The following is a 26,222-nucleotide window of genomic DNA, read 5'->3' on the forward strand; positions in this document are numbered from 1 at the left end:
GCTCAATGTCATTCTCTATTTATCTGCAATAATCAATTGCACCTAGTGGAATGGCCGCAAACCAAATCTACTTGGAAATTTGCATTTTGTGATTTTATTACTTACTTTATATTCACCATATCTCTTTCTTTGCAAGCCCTAAAAGTTTAAAACCTAAAATAGGAAGTATTGGAAAATGATTTCCTTATAGTTGCTCGCATGTGGCTTGTAACGTCTTTTAAACAGCAGCCGAACTTAAGATTTAGTGCTTCCATTTTGCTGCACCTAAAGGACAGAGCCAAAATAAATATTTAAAACAGACCTAATTCCCGAGTGCGCTCCCACTTGGTTCGGTTATATTTAGTCTGTTACAAAACATAGAGATTATAGGAATCTCGCGTACATATTTCGTGAATCAGTGTATTGACCAAATGGACGATCTAAACTCCGAAATGAGTCTTAATGTAATGATAAACTATAGAATTTTTGATAACTTATTCTTGGACTCTAGTTTCAAAAAAAAACTCTAGAATCCGAAATTCCAAAGGGACCTATTCTGTTTGACAATCAGCCTCAAATTCGCTGCCTCACACCCATGCTTAAATGTGACGCGTTATTCTCAAACAATAAATAAATGATTAAATGCTCTGCTTTCAAAGGTAAACTTCTTTTCGGCGTTCGGATAAGTATGTTTCGTTGATCCCAAATCTGCAATAATGCATTTAGCCAGATTCTACTAAACTCAACATCTAAAACTTGTCTCTGAATAAATCTGCGAATAGAGTCCACAAGAATTACTACAGGTCTTGACTCAATGCTTGTTGCTCGCGTTGAATTTCGGTTCAAGTTCCAGAGGAGTCGGTTGTAAACAAGACGGAAAGCCAAAAATAGAACTTTGTACAGGCCAATATGACTAATTTCTGGTTGGTTTGGTGAATGCCAACTTTTTATCATTTTTTTTCCATTTTATTTCTCCAACTGGAACGAACGTGTTCCAAACCCAAAGCCACTGATTTCACTTTGTCACACTCTCTATAAAGGAAATTATATGGTCGGTATTTTCCGCATGAGGATATCAATCCTCCTCGGCTTAGCATCCCTTTGATGGCCAACACATACCCCCTGGTACCATTCTCGGCGATGTTGGTCACTTCGTTGCCGACGTCATTCTCTTGGGTCTGTCGTTTGCTGACCTTCTTCACCTTCTTGGTCTTCTTCTCGGTAATAGTGAAATTGGCGGAGGTAAAATTGTCGACATCTGCCATTTTAAGGCCGTTTTTTCTGTTTCGGAAACGGAACTGGACCGCGCGCGCTCACCGACCTGACTTGGTCTCGCGACTGGATTCTGTAAAAGTGTTTGAAAACGGCTCGAGAGATGATTTTCTCCACGGTATTTTTAGAAAATGATAGAAGAACGCCGTGTGGTGCCGAGTGCAAGGGATTTTTGGTTTGGCGAAGACAAAAATAAATTATATGCTTTTTGACGTAATCAATTAATTCCCCTTCAAGTTTCGCCATGAGACGCGCGCGAAATAGAATCAGCAGTGACGTAACTGAAGTTGAAATAAAACTATGAACCCAATTCGACTTGAGAAAGGAAGAAAAGTTTAACCTTTACGTACAAATTTGGGGAAATTACTGAGGCGAAGGATACAAAAAGATGGGATTAGAGTAGTCCCCTCTATCATATGTACGAGTTACTTTGTTTTATTTTTAATTCTATTTCCTTCTAATCTGAACTTTTTCAGAAGAAATTTTTTCACATATACAAAATAGTGTTTTTCCTTTCTTTTTTCATATTAATTTTTGTTTCCATATTTAAAATCGATTATTTAATATCTTACTTTATGGTGCATTACATTAATTCTGAACAGCTTTCCCAGCAAATTTGCAAATAATTTTCGCAAAATGTCATTTTCCATTAGTTAATATTACTTGGCACCATTTCTTGTTTATACAAATATCAAGTAGTAACATAAAGTAGGCCGCTGCTCGAGTATACAAAAAACCTTCGTCATCCATATGGTTAACTATAAACATGAGGTCCATTTACTTAACATTTCAAAGAAAATCTGTACATATTTCGTTATTTTTCCCCGATAAATGTGCGGTAAAGTGGCTTTATCGCACGCATTTCCGAGCTGAAAGTAGCACTTCATGTTTTAAAATTTTTTTTTTTTGAAACACGTTCGACGTAATTGTTTTGTCTAAGAGACTAATACAAATATATTTCTCATCGAAAGTTAATAAAATTTGTTTGCTTTTGCTTGGATAACACCTAACACGTTATGGATTTACCTCATAGCTGAAGGGTATTGCTATTTTTTTTTACTGTAATTCAATACGTGTTCTGGATATTTTCGCAAGTGGTCGTGGGACTATTACACATTTCTGTAAAAATAATACATGTACTTAATAATATTTTTTAATTGCAGCAATGTGTAAATACACACATATATATCTACCTCAATATTGAAAATCTGTTACCTTCTAAAATAATTCTACAATGTTGTGAAGAATTTACTCGCAATTATCTAAGAAAAATCACACTGCAGTATATTTTAATTCTAAGGTTAAATAAGCCAATTCCACACTACAAACAAACCAGAAATACCAAATTTGTTTTTTAGCGATTTACCCAAAAAGGATCTCCTGGCTTCTGTCTGGCGCTGGAACTTGTTTGCTTCTGTACATCCGAATTTAAAGAACTATTTTCTTCTCCTGCTTTGGCTCCTGCGAATCCGATTCGTCCATATGTGTTATTAATATTATATATTACTTAATACCTTGCGAATCAGCTGAATATTCAGAACGACTCTTCCTCATTCGTCTCCTAATTAATTTCTTTTTCACGCCTCCTTTGCTTTTGTCCAGCCCATCGAGGCTATTTTTTAACTCTTCGGAATATAATTTTACATCCAAATCTTCTGCATCAGTCTCACTAGATAAAACTTCGTCTTCACCTCTGCTGGAGAGCTCTAAATTGGAGGAGGTTTTGGAGACCAATGGATCCTCTACTTTCAAAGTATTTGACTCTGAGTTTGACCGTTTCCTTTCGATGGATTTAGTATTAAGTGGCGATATAGATCTAGATTTCGATTTCCTGATTGGAACCACCAATTTCTTGTTCTCCCAATATTCGGTAGAACTATGGGCTAAATTGCTGTGATTTAAAATTATTTCCACTTTCTCTGATGTGGAGACAAAATCGACATTATTTACAGGAGAGATTGATCCGGATCTAGGTTCATCGATTTCAGCTACACTGACAGGACCGTCAAGCAACTCACTGCAAATACTGTTTCTTGGAACAGTAAGATCAAAACTTGGAAAGGGCGACGGTGATCTTCTGTAGTACAATTCTCCATCCAGCTCGACGACACTGTGACCTAACTTTCTTCGGAAAATATTGTCGGTTTTTGGTTCAACTTCAAGATTTCGTTCAGAGACCAAAAAGGTTTCGGGAAGTGGTAATGGGACTGGATCGTTTCCATCTTTCAGTAGATACCTGGGAATGCTGCATCCCGTATTCTCAACTTCTTCAATCAAGTACTCAGGAACACACTCCTGAGTTTTGGACTTCTGGACTCCTTGTCCCTGGGACTGTTCTGAAACTAAGAACCTTCTAGGTGACGGCGATCTGGAGCGAACGTTACTGCAAAACTCTATTTCGATATCCTCGTGACTATTAAGCCTGAAAGTGGGCCGAGATGGAAGAACTTGCTTGCTGTTAAGCTGATCGTATTGGTCTGAAAGTCTATCTCTGATGCCTTCGAGCTCTTTTATTTGCCTCGTATGAATAGTGGCTAAGCTAGTTTGAACTGGTTCGTAAGAAGTAGCTCGTCTTCTGACATTATGGTAGAAGGCTACAAGTTCAATTACGCCCACACAAGTCACCAAAACGGAAAGCAGCAAACCCATGTCACTTCCACAATGGCAGGTAGGAGTGCGCACTGAACATAGTTTTAGTAGATTTTCGGACAAATATTTAATAAGATGGCACACACCACAATCGCAGGCACTGGACTAACTGTGCCAATAATCTGGCTGGGGCACTAACTACAAAAACCTTGTTGCTGCCTAATCGATAATAATTGGTAACAAAAATATATATACAGGTTATACCTCTAATCGGTTCAATATGAGCGACAGAGACGCAATAAAAAAAATTAATTGAAAAACAACATAGGGACAAGTTGGTGACCAAAACTTACGACGTTATCATCGATAAGTTTCTACGTATTCATTCAGCTGGGATAAAAATGTGCCAGACATTCGGAACTATTGCCAATAGCAGATGGCACGACCATATTGCTATACATTCATTATTTTAATAGATAACATCAAGAGACAAACAGCAAAAGCGGAGCATCAGAATCTGATTCCATGGATAAGAATAGAGCTTTTAGAACCTCTAGGAAAGCCGATGAAGATATTACCATAGTAAGCTCCACTTCACTTATATAATAAGGAGGTTTGTTTTTTTTTAAATTCTTTCAGATGTACGGGGATTTCCAAGGAAATTCAATTCGGAATCTTCTTCAGTGGACTCCAAGGATGAGGACGGTAACTTTTTTCGAGAGTCTCTGTTTGTAGACAGAGGTGTTCCAGTATTTCAAGAACGATGCGTTTTATCTGGAAAAAATCATCCTGATACGCTCTGGAGAATCTTCGACAATCACAATTTTCTTCGGACTCTCTAAAATGGGACAACACTACAAGAGTATTGTTTGACTGAATTTCTCTCAAATCAAGGAATGTGTGTAAGTTAATGAAAAAAAAAATGACCAATAGATAGAAAAGGGCAGCCGACGGTTACCGGAAACGTGACAAAGAAAATTATCGGACGCGATTTTCAATCAAAAGATTGTTTCAAAATATAACGCTTCATAATCTGGGATCTTTCACAATATTTTTTTGTCGCTACGTTGAGAATGGAAATCACAAATTCCGTTTGTGACGATTCCTAAATTACCCTGATATAGATTTAATGGGACTAGGGCAACAACTTCATGCAGAGGTCGGCCAACTTGAGCCTCATCGTCTCAACAGGTGCTCCGAACTCTCGTGGGAAGGCAGGCAGGATGGGATTTAGTGATGGAAACGACGCTGTCGACGTCGAACGTCGAGGCACTGCTGCATTTGCAATCCGAGACGGCGGCCTTGTTTGGCGAATAGGTTCTGGCAGGTCAAATAATTGCGAGCCGTGTGCAAATCGCACAGACTACATTAACTTCTCGGACTGTTTTTTATATTCCCCTTGGGACTAATAATATAGTTATCCAAGTTATATCACACCCTTTACTTGATACCCAGCTACTGTTTACTATCAAATTGCATTATATGCACTTTGGAACATAAGAAAAGATATGTATTAGATAGCTGGTGCACAAAAAATGCACATGGAAAAGTAAACACACTTTCGATGTCGCCGTCGTTAGTCAAAGGTCCAAGTTTAAGTTGTACCTACTAATATTATCTTCACCAGTTCGAATCAAGACACGTGTAATAAATTCCAAATTAAAATTTTTTCTTTCCTTAAAACCCCCTGTGAAAGTCACCGTTGAGAATCTCTCAACACTCACGACATTGCCAATTCGCTTAGGAATATATTAAGATAGAGAGCATGTAAATAAAACTTATTTATGGATTGGGCATTCAGCATTTTCCACACGGCGCTTTTCACAAAAAAAATTGTTTAAATAAAATGTGTAGGAATCTAGCTCGTGATTTTTCATTTGAGGTAAAATGAAGATTCAATATATTTCCGAGAAACGAAAAAAAAAGAATGAGTAATATTTGCATTAGTTTATCCTTATTATCAAATTTCTTTACGTTTTGAATAACTCACCAAATCTGTAGTAAATATTCTCTAAGCTTTGCGGTAAAATTTTTTAAAAGTTTGCAATGAGTGTACTGTACAAATTTCGCAACAAATATTTTCTAAATCTTAATATGCAATGTCTCTAAATTTTTTTATGAACATTGTCTAGCTCCTCTGCTCATTCCAGATGAAATTTCGAGTTGCAAAACACCTTATCTGTAGTTGGAAATATTCTAAGCTTTATAAGGAAATATCTCTAAATTTTGCCATGAGTCTTCAGCTATAGTGAACATATTTGAAAAAGGCACCCTATTTTATACAGGAAACAAAAATTTTTTTCGATGTAGTTTACTACGTGATTGAAGTTTCGCACCAACAATTTGAGATAATCGATCTCCAGTCACCCAACAACGGTTTTGGTGTAATTGCGTCATGCGCCAACTCAATTATTCCATGAACACATCCAGTGACTTAGCTTGCCATTCATAGATTTGGTGCAAATTGCTATTAAGAAGCAACTAAAAATAAAGCGAAACTCCTAACCGCTTTTGCAATACCTATAGTATAATCTAACCGATTTAACTGCTGCGGATTACTCAATATACTCAATGAAAAGAAACAAAACCCGAGATACCTACATCAGAGCGCATACTGAAAGCGAAGCGAAATATTTGTTATTTCGTATAATTGCGGCTTATTTTTAACCATTTTACATCTGTTTTCTTCTATATTTTCCTCCAACATATTTACTTTTATATACATAATATTTTGTTTGTAACATGTAAATAAATCAATGCCAGATTAAGGGCCGGTTTTTCCAACTGCTGGATAACTTTGCCTGCAAAATCATTTCCATGGAAATGATGAAACTGGCCAGTGAGCTTTGCTCTCATTTCCTTCTTTCTATAAAAATTATCTTGTTGGAAAAGTTTCCGAGAATTTAAAACACTGGTCCTTAATGAAAAAAATCCTATTAAAAAATTATTCAGGAAATGGTAGGAAATGCCAGGAAATGTAAGTTGTGGCGCCATCCATGCACCTAATTTTAAATCATAATCAGTGCGCACTCTGATTGCTTTATTACGTCGCGTCCGCCAAAACGTCGTGAATTAAAAAGTTTTTATTCTTATTTATTGCACCCAATCTTGAAATCACAAATTGTTTCAAATATTTTTCTCTACCATATATTTGTAGCACAAATAACAGTTCCCCAAAATAGTAATACTAATAATAATTATTTGTTTTCAAGCCAGAAAAATCTTCTTTATAGGTTATAGTTAAAAAACAAGTTTACTTTTTGGTACCCTTATGTAGATCTTAATCAAATGTGTATAGACTAATCAAAATTTAACATAAATATTTAAAAAAGTGGCGAAGTATTTGTTCAATTTAATTAATATGTGTTACACCGTGGATTTTAAATATGGTTGAGGGGAATTTTAATTTGCTTCGTTTATACTTCTTTTCCTTACAAAGCAATAATTATTATCTATTTACCAGCACTTACCTCATCACAGCCAGCACATCGTGGTTTCATCTTCTCGGCGTAGTGCCGTTCGCAATAAATATTATCGCCGTAGACGCAATACGCCAAGTCCACCAGAAGATCGTCGCAACCAGTGCACTTAAAACAACCAGGATGCCAAACCATGTTGCCCAGCCTGGGAGCGGTCACCACTATTTGCTGGGAAGACACTGAACGATCGCAATTCGCACAAGCACTATTCGGTGGTGCTTGTTTGGCTACCCCCACGTCCAGGGCGACTTCGTTACGGGCCGAGACAAAATCCTGAAAACAAAATATAAAAAAGATATTACATATCGAAAAGTACTCTCCAGATTTTATACATTGCAACAATCATACTAATTTTGTTATACTTAATTACCAAAAAATGAAGTTATAGTGTTTATCGTGCATTATATTTGTAAACTAAGGTGGACTATGTATTATTTTAACTTAATACAAATCGGGCGGTATCGTGGAAATCAATTATATTGCCCCTTTACAAATAGGGGGCCGTAAGAATACTCGAAACGTGTAAATCTAGCTAGGGATCTAACAAATGTATTGAATTACTAACCTCACTGTGTCAAATGTTGGCAGAAAAATTATTTGATTGAATAGCTAAATTTGAAATAAGTTTGAAATTGAATAAAGTGAAATGTCACAAATAAAAGTTTTTATAAAAATTTATAGAAATATATATTTTTAAAAAAGCAATTTTCCTTGCCTGAATCCTTGTGCCACCCGATATAACTAAATTTAATATTGCTGAATACCTCATAACTAGTTGCATATTCCGATTCTATAAATTTACAGGCACTTAGTGATAAGTCTTGCTTCGGTAGCTGTCTAACTATTCGCTGCGATCGTATCGTTTCTCCTTTCGATCCTAATTTAGGTACATCTTCGGATGGCAGTGTTGAGTAGTACTGGTCAACCTAAAAGAAAACGAGATTTGAGCACGTGTATGCTGCTAGTAGTATTTTCTGTTTAGTGACGCCTCATTATTATATCACGGAATGTAACATCACACAAAATAAACCGTACATCGACAATTAAATGTTATTTTAACTGATTACCACGAATATAAAACACACGATTTATAGATAAAAAATATTCTTCATAGCCGTAAAGAAATATCGAACCAAAGTCGATAAACGGCTATATTGATCTGTTGATCACATAATTAGAACCACTTTTATTTAAATGCTATTCCAAAACAGCAAATATATTAAATTTTTTCTGCTTTAATTTTCTAGCTGAATTAAATTCATAAGCTTTTCTATAATAATGGATTTTGTCCAATATACATTAAGTCACGAATAGTGAAGCAAGAAGAAAAACAAAAAGGATTTGACAAGTAATTTTGCTTTTATTTTCAATTGTGGAACAAAGATAAATATGTCTAAATTTACAATGTGTTTTAGATGTTGATTATGCAACATTCTGTTAAGATGAATTTGAACCATGTCAAAAAAGGTTACAAAAAGTAACTTTACTTATAGTATATGTAATGTTACAAAAATATTGTATTATACAGGATGAGTCTTTAGTAGTGGGACACACAGCAATGACAGATTTTTAACATAAAAATAAAGAAATTTAGTTAAATTTATGTTGTACCAAAAATTAATAATAACCGGGGTACAGAGTATTAAAGTAGAAAAATAAAATCACTTTTTCTTTAATATCTCTCGAACACTTCAAGCTAATTTCACGAAATTTCCTATCTAGGGGTTTTTTTGAGATAAAAAATTCAAATTTATCGACGATTTTGGTGCATCTTGTAGAAGGCACCATAATCGACGATTAGGATTCATTTAAACCGCTTTAACCTTTTTGTACCACGGTATATGTCATTTTGGACCCATAAATGTTTTCCTTTTACTTGTTAACATGTAATAACATAATTTTTTTGTATTGTTAAAAAGGCATAAAAATAATATTAGAACAATTTAATACCACAGTTAGTCTTCTATTAACATACCCAGTAAAGCTTCGAACAAATATTTTAACAATAATTAAAACAATTAGAAATTAAATATATCTTCCTGTGGCAACAAATGCTCGACGTGTCTACTATCTACTTGGATGCATTTTACAACCTTTTTACAGAACGGCCACTTTATTTTAAATAGCAATTGTTCATTCCAAAATAGTGTTGCTACATTTTGAATATTGTTTAATAATTATTCAGGTATATTTATTGCATTTTTTTAAACTGAAGGTAAGTAACGTCATAATTGTTAACGTAAACAATTGTTAAAATATTTGTTTGAAGCTTTACTAGATATGTAATATAAGACCAACTGTGGTATTAAATTATTCTAATGTCTTTATGCCTTTTTAACAATATAAAAAAAGTATGTTATTACACATGTTAACGAGTAAAAGAAATGGGAATTTAAGTAATTTCATTTAATTTCTCGGAAACCGTTGCTTCTAACGATACTAAGGTGTAACTTTTTTAAGCAGAAAAGGTAAGGAAAAATTTTTTATGGGTCCAAAATGACATACACCGTGGTACAAAAAAGTTGAAGTGATTTAAATGGGTCCTAATCGTCGATTATGGCGCCCTCTAGAAGATACACCAAAATCATCGATAAATTTAAATTTCTTATATCAAAAAATCCCTAGATAGGAAATTTAGTGAAATTAGCTCGAAATGTTCGAGAGATATTAAAGAAATGTATGATTTCATTTTTCAACTTTGATGTACTGTACCTCGGTTATTAATTTTTGGTATAACATAAATTTAGCTAAATTGCATTATTTTTATGTCAAAAAACATCATTACTCTGTGCCCCATTACTAAAGACTCATTCTGTATATACATGTTGCGGAAATTTTTTTATAAATTACATTATACTACCATTTTAAAGATGTTTGTTTCCAGCAGGCTTCGGTAACCGAGTAATGAAGTGAAGGTGTCTGCTTTATCATCTAATTTCGAAATGAAAGTCGTTTAGTCACAGATTTGATTAAGAAAACTGCCACTTTATTTGTCAAAATTAAAAAAAATACTTTATCAAACAAGCGCCTTATATTCAACTCTGTATTTCAAAGAAATTATTTTTTTCCTACCTCCTTTTTTCGCTAATTGCAATTAATAAATTCCAAAAAAAGTACTGGTTCTTTTTCACTGGGTTGTTTTCTTATAAAATAACTGTATTTTAAATAAAATGTTTAAAGAAACGAGATGCATAATGTATTGTCATAGTGGCGACTCGCTGGACAGAGCAGTAAGTATAGTTCAATATGCACACAATTGTCATTTTTTAAAAATAAATAACAACGAATGTGGTCAAGCCATTAGGAATTATGTTTTACTTCATTATTATACCTGTCTAGCTGTAGTCAAACCAGGAGGCACAAAGGTGTATCCCAAAGTCCGGGCATCCAGACCATCTTGTATCACAAAGCCAAGGCGCGACCGCGCCCCATGTTCAGCTACTACCTCGTGTCCATCCCTGGGGCATTTGCAATTTTTGCATGTCTTTCTGAAAGATACACAAAAATTTATTGAAATTTCCATCTCCACAAACTCGCTTTTAATAATTACAAGAATAAATCACTACTTCTGCGTCAGTGAGCTTGAAAAGTATTGCCGTTATAACCCAATTACTGTCAAAATATGTTTGAGGGCTGTCGTAAAAAGAATTTACTGCAGCAACGAAAGGGCCTTAACAAGACTTCGGTGCTGCCTTAAGGGCCTTGTTAGAATTTGTGATGAAGTTTACCTGGTCTGGCATTTCCATTTCTTGCTTCGGAAACGCTTTTCATTCTTGAAACATCAATTTATCATTTGTGGACTGTTTTTAGTTGGCCACCTAGTTCTTCCGAAATGATTTCAATGAATTTTTTTGGGGAAACTATCAATGACCAAGTTTGTAAAACATCAAAAAACACTGATATGATGTTGATTACAAAAAACTCAAATTATACATTAATCACTCACGAATGAAAGTCGTTTATGATATGATGTAGAGAAGAAAATAACGAAGAAATGTTTCAATTTTTTTGTGATCACGCTGGCAGATTTGAAATATTTTTAATTGGAAGTTTTGATCAATTAAATATTTTTTGTAAAATCTCAGAAAACAAAAACAGTTTGTCAACGTCCTGTAAATCTTCAAAAATGGCAACCTTTTCCCCATTGTAACTCTCACCTTTTCGAAGATAGCAATAGTGAACATATTTAAAAGTGACCAGTGTTATGGTTTGAATCATTGCACAGTATCATAGCGAACGGAAAAATTAACTCATAAACGACATCATAAATCTTATTAAGTTAAATAAAACTCTAACTACAATCTGATTAAATTGACCAGAAATATGATTAAAAAAGACTGAAGTAGGGAGTGAAACTAAATAATAATTATAAGTAATAATAAAGTCTCAAGCAGCCCATATGGCGATAAAAATTAGCACCTTATGGACTGGTTGCCAAAATGAGGAATTTCGAGTATTATTTAGCAGCTCATCAATCATCGTAACAAATAACTGCGTATATGACACTTAATATTTACCTGAATGATTCGAAATATAAAAGTATAGATATTTACATTATAAACTCTTATTATCAAAGTACGTTTAATTTACATCATATTCTACATTTCGGCAATTTCTCGGTTAGATGCTCTCCACGCCTTATAACATTATTTTGGCAGCTCATGACTTTTATTTTGGTTAGTTAATTGTAAAATGGTCCATTATTTTTAACTTATGCACAAAAGATGACGTAAGACACGAAGATAGGTCTGCGAAATTTCAGATATAGTTCCTTATAATTTCGATGTTTAAAAATGGTTTTTGTTGGGTGCCACGTTTTTTTTTTTTTTGGTACCAATAATATCGATGCTGACATATTTTTCCCAGCCCAATAACACATAACATATTTCAGAGCGCTAAATTAAAAACTGTTTTCCGACTAATCAATTTTCGTGGATCTTTCTAATTGACGTCTGTTTGTTTTGGTTCAGCTCCACTAATGAACACTTCCTTTTCATTTCAGAAAAACTCGGCGCTCATCCCACAAGTCCAATTGAAAAAAGAAAATTTTTCGGATTTTCCGCCCCATATGTCTGTCATGTGCAAGGTTAAAATTAAATGGGAACACATTAAGATGCATCTGAGACCGTGAACACCTTAATATCTATTTCTATATTAACTTATGAAAGTGCTAATTCTGAAATGATGCTCATGAGGGATATATCACGGACTTAGCTCTTAATATCAGCACCATTAACATCAGCACATTTGCGATTTTATTTTATAGGTCTGAAAATACGAAATGAGCACTAATGAGTTACATTTTTAAAAACGTTTTTGGAGTTAATAAATAAATTAAATTTTCAAAATATCACTTTCTGGGTTGGCAATAAATTTGTGAGAGTCTTAAAAACCAAAGTTTATTCCATAGAACGTCCCGTATATTACTAACTATTAAGAATCTGCCAACGGTAAAGAAAAAATCCTTAATACACATACAATATCTTTATTGGTTTTCCATTAGTTTGAGGTTTCAAGATAACTATTTTCGCTTTGTTTAGAGCGCTGAAACATAGCCAATTTATAAGCAATGTATGGCTGTAATCACTGAACTTTACTAGAAAAAACATACTTGATATTAAACTTGGTTATATCCTGTTGAAAAACCTTGCCGTATAACTGAAGAATCCTTACACACGCCAAAGTTAATCCCGACCAAGGCAACGTCGAACTTAAATCCTGTTCACTTTTGCTTCTAGTTTTAGTTAACATAGTTTTCCCACTACAACTCCCACTATATACATATATGGCACTATATATTCTATTTCCTTCTTGCACCAACGACCGTTAAGACGTATCTATCAATTTTTACTCCATCTAATTTAGTAATTTTATGTCCAATGTCTATTTTCGAAGCGGTTTCCATTTAACTAATGATACCTTTATCAGTGGGGTTTATTTGTATTTGCTGTAAAAATCGTTTTCCGCTGAAATGTGCTATCTCAAAAGGAAACACCAATCGCTTTAGTAGCTTTTGTTAGTAGAATAATTTTGCTTAATGGCTTATGATTTAAGTACGAAGATGTAATAGACTTGAATTACTAAGGAAATATTGTACAAATGTAACAACCAAATAAATTTGAATTATTTAGCACAATTCGCGAAGTTCAAAGGGATTTTACACATTCCTCAGAAAAAAAAATTATTTCCCTGGCAAACCATCCACCACGTAGAACGAATCATACATAATATGTAAACATCGGATTTTTCGTGTTTACAATTTACTATCCAAAAAGGTGATTAATGCTCATAAAGTGGCTTCTAATAGATTAATAACTCCTTCCACTCTAGTATTATTAGGTATTATGAAAACAATATCGGTTGAAGGATGGTTCAATATAGTTAAAGTATATTTTTGGAAATTATTTCATTCATCAAAGGTATCGTTTCCAGCACAGTTAAATTCAATTCAGTTTGTATTGTTTTTTTATTTGATCAAAAAATAAGAGAAATAAATTTTTGTGGGAGTCTAACTAACCCACAAAAAGACACATTATCGAGCAACAGATATTTAGGTGTTTTTCAAAATCGGACCAAATACGCCTAGCGATAAATATTAAAGAATAATTAACTACACCTGCATATTAAATACACAAGCAGTTGTGCACATTTGCTTCTCAGAGAAATAATAGAACTTAAGGTAAATAAACTAAACAACGTAAAAATCTGATCCAAAAACCAATAATCACGTCAGATATGTGTACTGTGCCTATTAACACACAGCTAATTATAATGTCAGTAATTTTACAAAAGCTTACATTATAAAATATAGTGTATGCACAAAGTTGTGTCAGTTTATTTTCAATAAACCTTTGAGTTAATTGTTAGTTAGGACTACACACTTTTTCTTGACTCTTTAATTATATTCGAATTATTATTCTTACATAAACATGTGTTAGCAAAAAACTGTACAAAGATTCGAAAAATACGGCACAGTGTTGATAAAAATTCGTAAAACATACGTGTGAAGCTTTAAATTCGTTCAATGCATTATGCAAAATAGCTTACTGGGCACCAAACAAACATTATTAGTTATGCAATTATTGAAGTTTCTGTCGTATGATTCAAATTTTTTCACAAATAATAAATACTATTATATGAGCGTCATTTTCACTTCACAAAAAAATATGGATGCTTGCCGATACTTTCGAAACCGAGATAATAAAACAAGATGGTTGATAGACAATTGCAGAAAAAGAGAAATTCATAAATGGTCCCAAAGAGATAGCGCACATGTCAACAGCACAATAAAAACCCCTAAACCAACCGGCACACTTGACAAGTTCGGTACACCGTGTACAAAACGGTTACACGTTGAAACACAATAACAAACCTCAACTCGTAATATATTGACTAATCGGCAATTTCACTACAGGTCGAGTTTTTGATTTTCGCGGGTCGCGGAAAGCATGTGCGAGTCACGAACGAACGTCGAGAAAAATGAGGGAAATTCGACGTCTACATTGGGTGAAACTCGCTATGTTGCAGGATAATCTGGGACGACCGCGTGCGTACAAGAAAAACTAAAGTCAGTAGGGGCGCGCTTTCCAAAACGCACTCTAGGTACGTATCTACTACAGAAAAATGACTGATAAGTTACTTACAATCAAACAAAACAATTAATATTAATTTAATCAATCTTTAATTTTAAACTGTAATAAAACAATAATAATATAATGATAAAGCAGTAATAAAATCGGTAAATATGAGTGTGCAATTAAATCAATTGTAATTAGATTTGAATAACATATTATTTAATATTTAGCAAACTGGAATATTTGTCTAAAATCAAATAAACTGCAACGATTGAACACAACGGAAATTATTATTTAAATATCAAATAAACTATTTTATTCATAATAATAAGGGGCAAATAATGAATTTTATATTTTTGTCACTCGGTATAAGCACTATAAAAGATAGAAATGTGAAAGCATTTATTGCAAGAAAAGACAAAATCTTAAGAGCTTAGTTCGAAAAACTCATGAACTCACATACTAAACGTACTGAATAACAATGTCATAAATAACAGACATGGAGAAAAAGGATAATAATACCAGTTCCAAAAAAATGACTAAACACACGAACAAAAAACTGCAAAACTACTCGTGTTAAGTAAAGTTTTTAAAGAAAATAAAAAACAGACTTCAGGGACTGATTGGAAAACATACCTAAACGAATATATCAATTTGGCTTTATACCGAAACATTTGACTATTAACACAATCTTTGTTTTGACGAGCAACGTACAAGCTATACATATATCTAAACAGCAGAAGAACAACAAGTTTATTTATGGAAATTAACAAATCATTTGACACAATGGTCGGTTATACAAATTATACCAGCTTCCAACGACAAAAAAACCTACTTCAAAAGGACAACTAGATGTACGAAGTAATAGCATTCTTTCTTTTCATTTTTATCCTGAACAGTGACTCCCTCAAGAATCGCCCCTTTCATCCTTCCTTTATAATGTATACTGCCAGAGGTATACAGGGTGTCCCAGAGGCAATGATACAAATGAGTATTGGATGCTAAGAAAGAGGGTAAAAAAACAACTAAACAGCTAAACTAACCGCATACAAAAGTAGTTTATTCTCATTCTACAGGGTGTCAAAATATCCTTTAGTCTGTAAATTGGAAATAAATCTCACAGTTTTTTATTTTTAAACTTGAAATTGCTGTCAGAGAGGTTCTTGAGTGCGATATATTCACTTTTAAAACCTATCGATAACTTCAGTATTGTTGTACACTCTAATACTCTGAACTACTTTACGTCAAAAAGGCATCTCTAACCGTTTTGGAAATATTCTTGATTAAGTTCTTTATTATGAAGTTCTCTGGACTACATTAAAAATTATGTTTAAGCCGCAATTTCCGAAATGAGTGTGAAAAGTACAGTGGCTCGAATCCAAGTCAATGGCGCCGATAACGAATTAAATTTTATGAAGATATCGTAAAAATGTGTAAACTGTAATTTTTTACTCAACTAAACAATAATTTTATGTTTTTTGCGTATTTCTGTTTGTCAGCATCCACCATCACTTATTTTTTTAATCCGATTCTAGATTTTTTCTTTTTTATTTTATTTGGTGACATATTACGACAGTAACCAATTTTATTACTTTTTACGACTTTATGGTGAGCTTTATTCTCATTATTGACTTCTAAACACCGTTTTATTTACCTCTTTTTTTTTGGTTCAGATTTACAAATTAAAAAAAAAATGACACATCGCCGTGTTCATAATTTAATAGTGAGTTCTATGTTTGCGGTCGTGTCGAAACAAAATTGTGGCTCGTAAATATTTCCAGTTTATTGCTAATAAAACCCATCGATTGCGCATACACCACACATTTTGTTTAGGTTTCAGCAAAATTTGCACCCCACGGTTATTAGATTTAACTCATCCATTAAACTAAATTTTATCGACAACAAGATCAAAACAACAATTGATTCGGAACATCTAATAACAATTGCTCCGGTGTTTTTTCACAATGCTAAAAAGGAAAATGGTTGTTTTCATTGCTTATTAAGGGCGCCACCAAATCTTAACTTGTTCGCTGGTTAGATGAGAATCAGGTCTGAACTTTCTTAACATTTAGAAGTAGGTACCCGCCGCATTTATAATTATTCACAGATATGCCCCAGTTACTACTGACGCTTAAATTTCGGGATGTTTACGAAATTAAGCACTAACTAATTATCCTTCATATTTTCTTAGATTTATCGATAATAATGCTCCGTGATCTGCTGTTATTAAACAAGCGGGACCCGCCCATTTATCGTGAAAATTAATTCATGAAAACGAAAATTTAAAGTGGTAAGCAATTAATGATTACCGAGGCTGCTGCTCTGAAATTATTACATTGCCACCCCCCTCCGGGTTCGTTCGGATATGTATTATACACCTGCATTGTTTCTAAAAGCGAATGTAAATTAGTTCAATAAATTTAAAACAACACTTGCTCTATCTAAAAATAGATTAAACGCGACACTATTTTGGCAAATATGTGTATTAACACGTGCCGCTAAAATCCTCTTAAAAGATAAATCTACTTTTCCACAGCTTCCGGGATATTTATAGCGGCGACATATTTTTCCAGTCTTCTTTATGAGGTATTTGTTGGTAAATGAATACTTAAGTACCTTTTCTTTTCTGTTAACTGGAAGATAATTTATTGTTCTACTCCCAGTTCTTTAAACTGAATACAACCCAAACTCCATAACTTGAATCATGATTTGAATTCTCCCATTTTACTACAGGTTAAGATTTAAGTATATTTTCTTTGCAGTAATAACCTCCCACGTATTTGCCAAACACTCCGACTTATTGCGTAATTGTCCAATACAGCAGAACACGTAACATCTCAAACTTCTATAATTACGAAAATTTAATGCATTTTGTAGGCGATTACTCGTAATTCCGTGCTAAAGTGTTTCATTGCTGGGTCTTTAGGGGGCTATAAAACAGTTACGATGGATACCCACTGAAATTGAATTAATAAAAACTGTAATAAATCCATCATTTATACGCTTTTGCGAAACTCGCCGTGTCATTCATCTAAGTGCTCTATTTGAACTAGCTAAATCATATTGCATTGTAGAAACGGCACAGTGCTTTATTAAATAAGCATGAGTTAGAATAATTGTCCATTATAAGTGAGCAAGGAAATATTGTCACCCACCACCACACTATGGGATTGCACCTTCCAGATGGAGATGTTGACGGCTGAGGCACCCATATACGACGGGTCAATGTTATTGCCAAGACCTCACCCTGTATACAAGCTGTTGAATCTTTCTTTCTTGAACAATTCCGGGTAAGGCTGACAATTGACCCATTTTGCAGGTTTAAAAATGTATGATTGGTATACTTATTCCACAAGGTGAAAAATTGAATGTAATCTTGACTTTTTATAATTTCTCTCTAATCCTGATCCTAGATACCCCTTTACTCTTCTGATTTTTTGATATTGAAGAATAGATGGTCCCAGTAGTCTAATAATAAGAAGCGATATGGATTTATCAATTAATTTTCAACGCCATATTGTCAAGAAATTCTCTACCATAACATAAGTTAATACCTAAGTTTATTTATGACTTTTGTTATTAGTTTAATTTACATTAGTTCCGAAAAATAATTGCTTCGATATCTTTGCTGAAAAGTAAATTTCTGTAAAGACGAAAATATTAAAGCAAATCATTAACTTATTTCTTTGTTTCCTTGGGAGTTATCTTCCAGGTAAAGTTGCCAAAATTTTGACCTATTGACCCTTAATCAATCTTACAACTTCCTAATAATTGCAATGGCAGTTAAAGGGTTTAAAAAATAACTTCGAAAAGTTAAAAACGAACTACTAATTTGTTACCATTATTATTATCAATGACAACTCTCTCTTATGAATTTAACAACGCGAAATGGCATTGCTTATTTCAGAACCAGTTTCAGAAATTAATTGACCTTGAGACACCCATGCGATTGATTACTAACCACCATAATGGATAACATCTAAACTAGACCAAAATACCGACAGCTGTGCGTCTGGTTTCTGAAAAACTTTTTATTGGCGACGCAATTCCTGAATTGATCACATTAAACAAGGTGAAATAATCATTATTATTATCATTGAAACAAGAACTATGTATGTATATGTTGAAAGTATAAGGTACCAAAATTCCGATTTCGGTGTCGCCAAATGCGATCAAAGATTGATTTCTTCGTCGCTCGATACCAAATTGATAGGTGTTTGTACTTAAAATGTATGACTGGTCATTAGGAATGTGTTAGCACATTTTATGGAGAGGAATAGACAACAATCTGAAACATTATCATGATGTCAAGAATTTAAAAGAAAAATGTCGCATAAGACCAAAACATGTCTATAATATTTATATAAAAGCTGTATAAACATTACAATTAAAAAATTATACTATGCAGGTGTAGGTACAATATAAATAATTATAAAACAACCATATGTAGCCAAATTTTGAACAGCTTGTCAGCCTGGCCACCATGCATTCATTTCATTTCATTACATCAGCTTCTATTTATAAATCTTATGTAAGAACAATTTAACAATTTATTGCTGTTGGGTATCAGTTTATGTGCACTTGGGCAGATAGAGGTAGTTGCTAACTTTATTAGGTCATATAGGTACAAAGTTCTTTTTTTGGATTTTAATTCCTTAAAGCCAATTTCATTATTTCATTAAAAAGGGCATTTTATCGTCAAAAACATTTCAAAGGCCACTTAAGAAGTCAATCTCTATTTTACATGAATACAGTAGTTCAACCGTGCAAATGTCGACGAAATGTTAACAGCATTATGAAGTACACATAACGCGACTATAAAACCGTTCAAAGTGGAGCTAAGGGGGACAAATTACAACAAACAAAATTATATAAGACCTTTATGGAAGCGTTTTAATTGTTTACCGATATTTGCTGATTCATCACACTGTAAAAAGTAAAATCAAATTTATGACTTCGTGTTTGTCGCTTGGAACCTGAAAATTTCAAGCGAATGACCAATTCAGCAATTATATAGTTTAGTTAAGACATCTCAAATAAAAGAAATTCGTGTAGGGAGCATTATTTCTCATGTTTAGCCCGAATTTAAACGCCAATAGATATTATGTGTAATAAAGATTGATAGGAAGAGACTTGAAAACTCCATCAATTTAATTCCAGCGTATTAATCATTTATAGCAATGGCTTTTACAATCAGTCCGTTGATGTCACAGACAAATCTCCAACGAAGGTGCGACCGCACGAAATGTGTTTCAGGAAATTTTACCTCGCCTGAAAGGGTGCATCAAATTTACTTTTAGATACATTGTTGCCATCGCAGCCCTATTATAGATATTGTTTGACAAGTCATTATTCCTAAGTGAGTGCCAAGGACGTAGGACCTTATTTTAGCGCACAGGTGTGGACATACTAATTAAGCAAAATTTCTATAAAATTCGCTAATTAGGTTCGGAGATATTAATGCGAGTATTATTGAACTAATTGATCAGACCAAGAAAATTTACCCCCCTGGGTATATACTCAATAAATTCAGTTGTTGCAGACAAAAATATTTTTAAACTCCTGTAGGGTTTTTTTTATTAGTTTGGATCAAAGAAATTGTACTGCATTTTACGATTTAAATTAAGGTATGATTCTTTAATGGAGGTATAGCAATCACAAAACTTACCTCCAAACATGCGGCTTGAAACCTTTACATTCGCTGCACTCTGTACAGGGTTGTCCGATGTCAGCTTCTTTTATTTGAACACCCTGGAACAAAAATGCATCCTCTATCAGTTCAAGTTTGTGAGTGATAATAAAACACTAATCGAGCCTTACGGACGATTCACATTATTGGTCAGATCACGGTCAGCTCAAATATTGTAATATTAATTTTGTATTGTTTATTCACCTTAGCGGTCAGACAATATAAAATTAATGTTCCAATATTTGACCAGACCGATAATGGGAATCGTCCTTTATTCTATTATTTGCCAGATTATCGCTTAAGCAGACTCCATGGCTACCTCTTCATCATCTCTCGCATTTTAGGTCTTGTTAATGTTTAAGTCAAGTATGGAACCACACAGTGTTAAAGTATAAAATTCAATTTTCAATATAAAATCCTTGACACTTACATTGCCGGCTCGCTCCCACCTTTTTGGCGTAGTAACGCCGTCGTCCCATCTGTTAGAACCATTTATGGTGATCTTTCGGGGTTCCTCGACTACGTCATAGACGTGGCTCGAATATGACGTCGAGTATGTCTGGTGATCGTCACTATATGCACCACTATATTTCGACGATCTAGACATCGTGACTTAGATGGTAGAAGAGAAAAGTTTGTTCAATTTAGGTGGTAGGGAAATGTGTTTGATATCGGATAGAATTGAAATATTATGAAGAATGAAATCCGAATTTTGCTTAACTACTTTTTAAATACTCCTGTTCCAACACAAAAAAAAACGATTTTATTTTTATTTTTAAACACTATCAGTGATAAATGTCTGGAGATAATATCTGCTAATCACATTTATCCATGAATAACTTAATAATAAGAACCTATATCACCATTAACAAAATGTCTCAGTAAATAGTGAATTCGAAAAATATATATATTAATCCGATACAGAGTTATTCAGTGGAAGTTTTGGAGAAATAAGAATTTTAATCCCAGGATGTCAATGGCACTTAAACACTGATGTTCGCACAGGTAAATATTCAAACTAAGCACTAGAAGGTTCTTATACAACACAGAGGAACCGTCTTTCGAACGCTTATAAACAACGAAAATCACGGTTTAGTAAAACTGACTGTAGGTAAATATTGTTACCTATACAGTCAGCCTCTAACTAGTTCTTCACCTACGTGTGTCTCGCTTTATTAGAGAGACAAAGACATTCGGATTTTCGGCGAAGAACGATCTGCAACAGATGTCTTGTATGCTAATAAAACGTTCGATTGATAACTGGATCGATAAAGGAAGAATCATTTTTTTAAAACTAAGATGCCTGTTTTAAAGTAAATAACTGTTAAGATTGCTAAAAAGTCAGGCTACATTAAATAATGACTGAGTCACAACCTGCTGTTAAATTTAAGTGGAGACCTCGGCGACGATCGTTCATCTACAAATTTACAGAACTCGGTGGCGCAAATCAATTATATCATATTGGAGGACATGTGGTTTTTCCCATCCGTGGCTGAACTGACTCATGAAAGCCACTTTAAGCCAATAAACCTTCCATAAATAAATTGCTTTATCAACTTCTTCCAATCATACGAGAGATAACAACACATCAGTCATTGTCGCAATGTAAAGAAAGTGTTAAATTTCAGGATTTGCTTCTTCAGCAAAGACTAAAAAACGAAACGAAGATTCTATATTTTGTTGGTCAATTATAAATCTCAAAGTGATTTCCAATTAAAGTATGAAGCTTCCCATGAAATAATGTGAGTCAATCTAACTGGACTGAAAGTCTATTTTGACTTTACGTAACCGTAAAAGCGCATTTATTTGTAAACTTGTTATACCACTAATTATTATCACGTGGAATTTAATTTTTGTTCCATACACACGCAAACCTTGATTGATAAATTTCTTAGTGTCTACATCTAGTTCTGTCTTGCTTCCAGTATTTTTACAAAATATTATGCCACTCCCAAAATTATATCATCTTATACCATCACAACCAAGGATGAACTTACCGCATCAGCAATTATTCCAAACTTGTAATTAACGATGGAACAATGATCTCCTATTAAAACCATTTTGGAATGATCTAAAACTTGAGAAACACTCACTGTAACAACATCTAAAACTACATAGATGATAAATTGATCGTTCTACGTGTTTATTTAGGTGATTTACCATTAATTTTTCGATAATAATAATTAAATTGTTATATTACTACAAATAGATTTGAATTGTGATTTTTTAGATAATCTGGATTTGTAAAAGATTAATAGGTAGCTATATACATGTATAATGAATTAGATTTGAAAAAACCTAGAAAAAAATGAAGGAGCAGTAGCGCCTTAAAATGTATAATGCACGAAAATTTTTAAATACCATAAAATCCTCAAAACTGCAGACATTTTTAAAAAATTACAGGGAATACCACGTTATTTCAAGTGATTTTGAGTAATTTCCCCAAATTTTAAATTAACAAGTTTTTGATCCGGATTAAATCAGTTTTTGAAAACAACAAGAAAATATATCAGTTCACCCTGATCACGCTAAATCGGATTGAGTCGATACCAGTAATGTCAATTGTTAAAAAAAAAAGTTCTTAAGATTTTAAAAGTGTTATAAATTGAAAGTGTCTCTAAAAATCTGTTTCTAAAGCCCCACGGCCTCGGTAGAGATATCCAGAGTCAATATGTCGATTAGAACGATAAACAGAAAAATTTTCCTGAAAATAAGTATATAGGTACATATCAGGTAAATTCTACAATTCATAGTAATGCCATGAGTTTGAGTGTAAAGCAATGCATGAAATTGTCTAGCTCTACAAAGCTCTCTAAAAAATCGTAGTAGGAGAAATAGGGAGACCAATCAGTACTTAAAGGTTAAAAACGACAGGCAGTCTCATAGGCAGTAAATAAATGAACTATTTAACAGTGGTGATATTATTGCAGCCAATACAATAATTTGGTTTTAGTCATACTAAAAAGATACCCAGGCAAGGCGATTGATAAATAACAAGTAAATACCGCCGTCACATTATGGTCAATTTTACGTTGTAAGGCGTATATAATTTGTCTGTACTGTATTTTGACTGTGCGTAAATACTGTACTTCGGTGGTCCCCTGCGCGATTAGCCCTTAACTAGCAATTGCATAATTATCATAATGATACACCATCACCCCAGTCCTTAATCATTTATTGACAACACACATATATGTTTACATCACAAAGCAACGTCACCAAATAATGTCTGTGACACATCAAGGGAAAAAAATGTATAGCATTATTTATTTATTAAGTTAAATTTATTTTCAAGGAGTACCTACCCTAGACCATAAGTGTCAATTTAAAACACTTAAAGCTCAGTCATACAGCGAAACCTCATTAGTAATTGAACCACCCCACAAGATTAGCATTGCTGCCACCAAATGTCATTTGACAGCAATGTTATTCTTGTGGTGAATTTTCATGTGCATCAAAATGACATGTAAAAGGCAATTCCATTGGTGAAAAATGGCAATTTGGCAAATATAGTTTTTTCTAAACAAATAGAATGACTCCTTCTCAGGTAAAATGTCAGTTATGCTGTTATTTTCATACTCATGAGGATCCATCATTGTGGTCCAAAATTATGAGATTGGATCCATCATCCATGCACCTCCAACTGCTCGGAAACGCTTTAGAATTTGTGAAATAAGAAAAGAGAAAATGAAGAACTCAACTCATAATAAATAAGTATCACTGTGAAACTCCTTACTGATCCCTATAAAAAAAATACTCAAGGCCCTAATTCCATGTGAATATATAAAATTCAGAATGAAATGTTTGGCAACATTGCTTAATTAAAATATTGCCTTATCCAATTTATTAAGACAAAAATTCCATTTTCACTCTCACATATTCTTATAAGATTGAGCCCTGGAGGTCTTCTGAGACCCAAGACCCAAAGTGTGGTTCAAGTACCAAGGGTTTACCTGAAACGACTTTTGAATTGTAATTGTACTTTCAACTGGGTCTTAAGCTACAAATCTCAGAGCTGAGTAGCATAAACAGTTCGAAACAAACAAATGAATTTAATAACAAAACAAAACAATCTGTTTACTTACATCCAGGGAGAAACATTCAATAGCGGTCCTGATTACTAACATATTAGGGACTCAAAAAGAGACGATGGACTGAGTCAAAGAAGCGCAACACCTAACAAACAGCCACATAAATCAACTAAACATGGAAAGTTCATAAATAAAAATGTTTAAATAAAATGCTTTTTAGGTTAGGGTCTACTGTCACCGACCGATCCGCATCTGTTTCGACGCGGCTGCCGCTTGCGCTGTTTGCCCGAACTGAAACGATTTATTGGAATATCGGGGTTCGTTTCAAGTTCTCTCAACAGAAAAATAAACCAATTCTGGATATCCCTATACTATCAAAAATATGTAAAAGGAGCTTCGATAAGATTTGGGACCAATTTTTCTTCCATTAAGTTTAGTTGGAACTTGGATCTTGTTTTAGAAGTAATATTAGAATGTCCTTTGTATTAAGGCAACGATTTGACAGCTGAATATAGTAGACAACACAAATTACAGCAAACCATATATTTTCAAATTCAATAATTTTCCTATTGAATATTTGTGAAAATGGGGATTGAGCTTTATAGGGGGTAGTCTAGTTATTATGGGAATTGAATCGGGATCATCACCACTAGGATTATTGCCCACATGCCTATTGTAGTTTACATTTGCTTATTCATATTTTTCTTGACAATCTGATGGATAACAGGTTTCGTTTCACTATGTAATATGTTTTTAGTGAACAAGTATTAGCACTTATTTCTAATTATCAAACATAAAGGCCTTATGATGTTTTTTAAATGCATAACTTTAGTTTTCTCACAAAACCCTGAAAGATACAAGAGTTACAAGAAAAAGGGTATCATGAAAATAATACAAATAAACTTGTCCGCGTGTGAAAAGAAAGCAAAAAGATCAAAATAGGTCGATAGTCAAAAGAAACAGGAATATAATTTGCACTGCTCGAGAAATTGTGAATTCCTTTAAGAAAACAAAAATTGTGAAGAAACAAGAATATCAAATTGTTTAGTGAAGAACTGGAGACTGGTTTCTGCGGTTATTCCTAAACCCGACATATATAGAGTGTAACATATTATGGAAATATTTCAGGGAGCAATAGTACTCTTTAAAATAATTTAAAAAATGCTAATAGACCCATAGTCAAAAATGCACCATTTTCGATGTACAGGGTGGCACATTGTCAACAGATTTCATAATTTTGTTTTCAATTTCAGTTCGAACGTTTAAATTTATTTTTATTTTAAAAAATGTGATTAAATGTTAGGTAATGTTATGAAAAAAAAACATAACATCCTGTATATGGTTATCGACAATTTTGACATTTTGTTGGAGACGACCTTAAAGCAAACAGGTGTACAAAATGTCAAAAATTTAACTCGAGGCATACGTGAGAAAAACGCAAAACATGAGAAAAAATTGAAACTGTGCCACCCTGTATATCGAAAATAGTACGTTTTTAACCACGGGCTTACTAGCATTATTTTAATTATTTTGCAAGGTAATATCGCTTCCTGAAGCATTGAAAAACAGGAGTTATCAGAAGATTCGCGGCAACATAACGGTTCTAAGA

General features: G+C 33.5%; 1 protein-coding gene across 6 annotated transcripts in view; it reads right to left on the bottom strand.

Annotated features, from left to right (window-relative positions):
* Lmpt (Limpet) overlaps positions 1–24,857 on the bottom strand; it is a 34,812-nt gene extending 9,955 nt beyond the window's left edge. The window contains exons 1-6 of one of the 6 annotated variants that reach the window (XM_066402448.1): positions 22,580–22,612; positions 21,013–21,181; positions 20,562–20,644; positions 10,651–10,807; positions 8,084–8,245; positions 7,311–7,592 (exon numbers count right to left, since the gene is read on the bottom strand). In XM_066402448.1, coding sequence (XP_066258545.1) covers positions 7,311–7,592; positions 8,084–8,245; positions 10,651–10,807; positions 20,562–20,644; positions 21,013–21,181; positions 22,580–22,584 — 858 coding nt within the window. In that variant the 5' untranslated portion in view covers positions 22,585–22,612. Of the gene's footprint in view, positions 1–1,098; positions 1,339–2,617; positions 2,713–2,765; positions 4,039–7,310; positions 7,593–8,083; positions 8,246–10,650; positions 10,808–12,930; positions 13,086–20,561; positions 20,645–21,012; positions 21,195–22,579; positions 22,613–24,667 lie in introns of those variants that run through there. The other 5 variants (XM_066402465.1, XM_066402439.1, XM_066402456.1 and 2 more) reach the window with 5 other exon arrangements.
* Positions 24,858–26,222: the final 1,365 nt, after the last annotated feature.

The sequence above is a fragment of the Euwallacea similis genome, chromosome 2, assembly GCF_039881205.1.
Source record: "Euwallacea similis isolate ESF13 chromosome 2, ESF131.1, whole genome shotgun sequence".
Lineage (NCBI taxonomy): Eukaryota > Metazoa > Arthropoda > Insecta > Coleoptera > Curculionidae > Euwallacea > Euwallacea similis.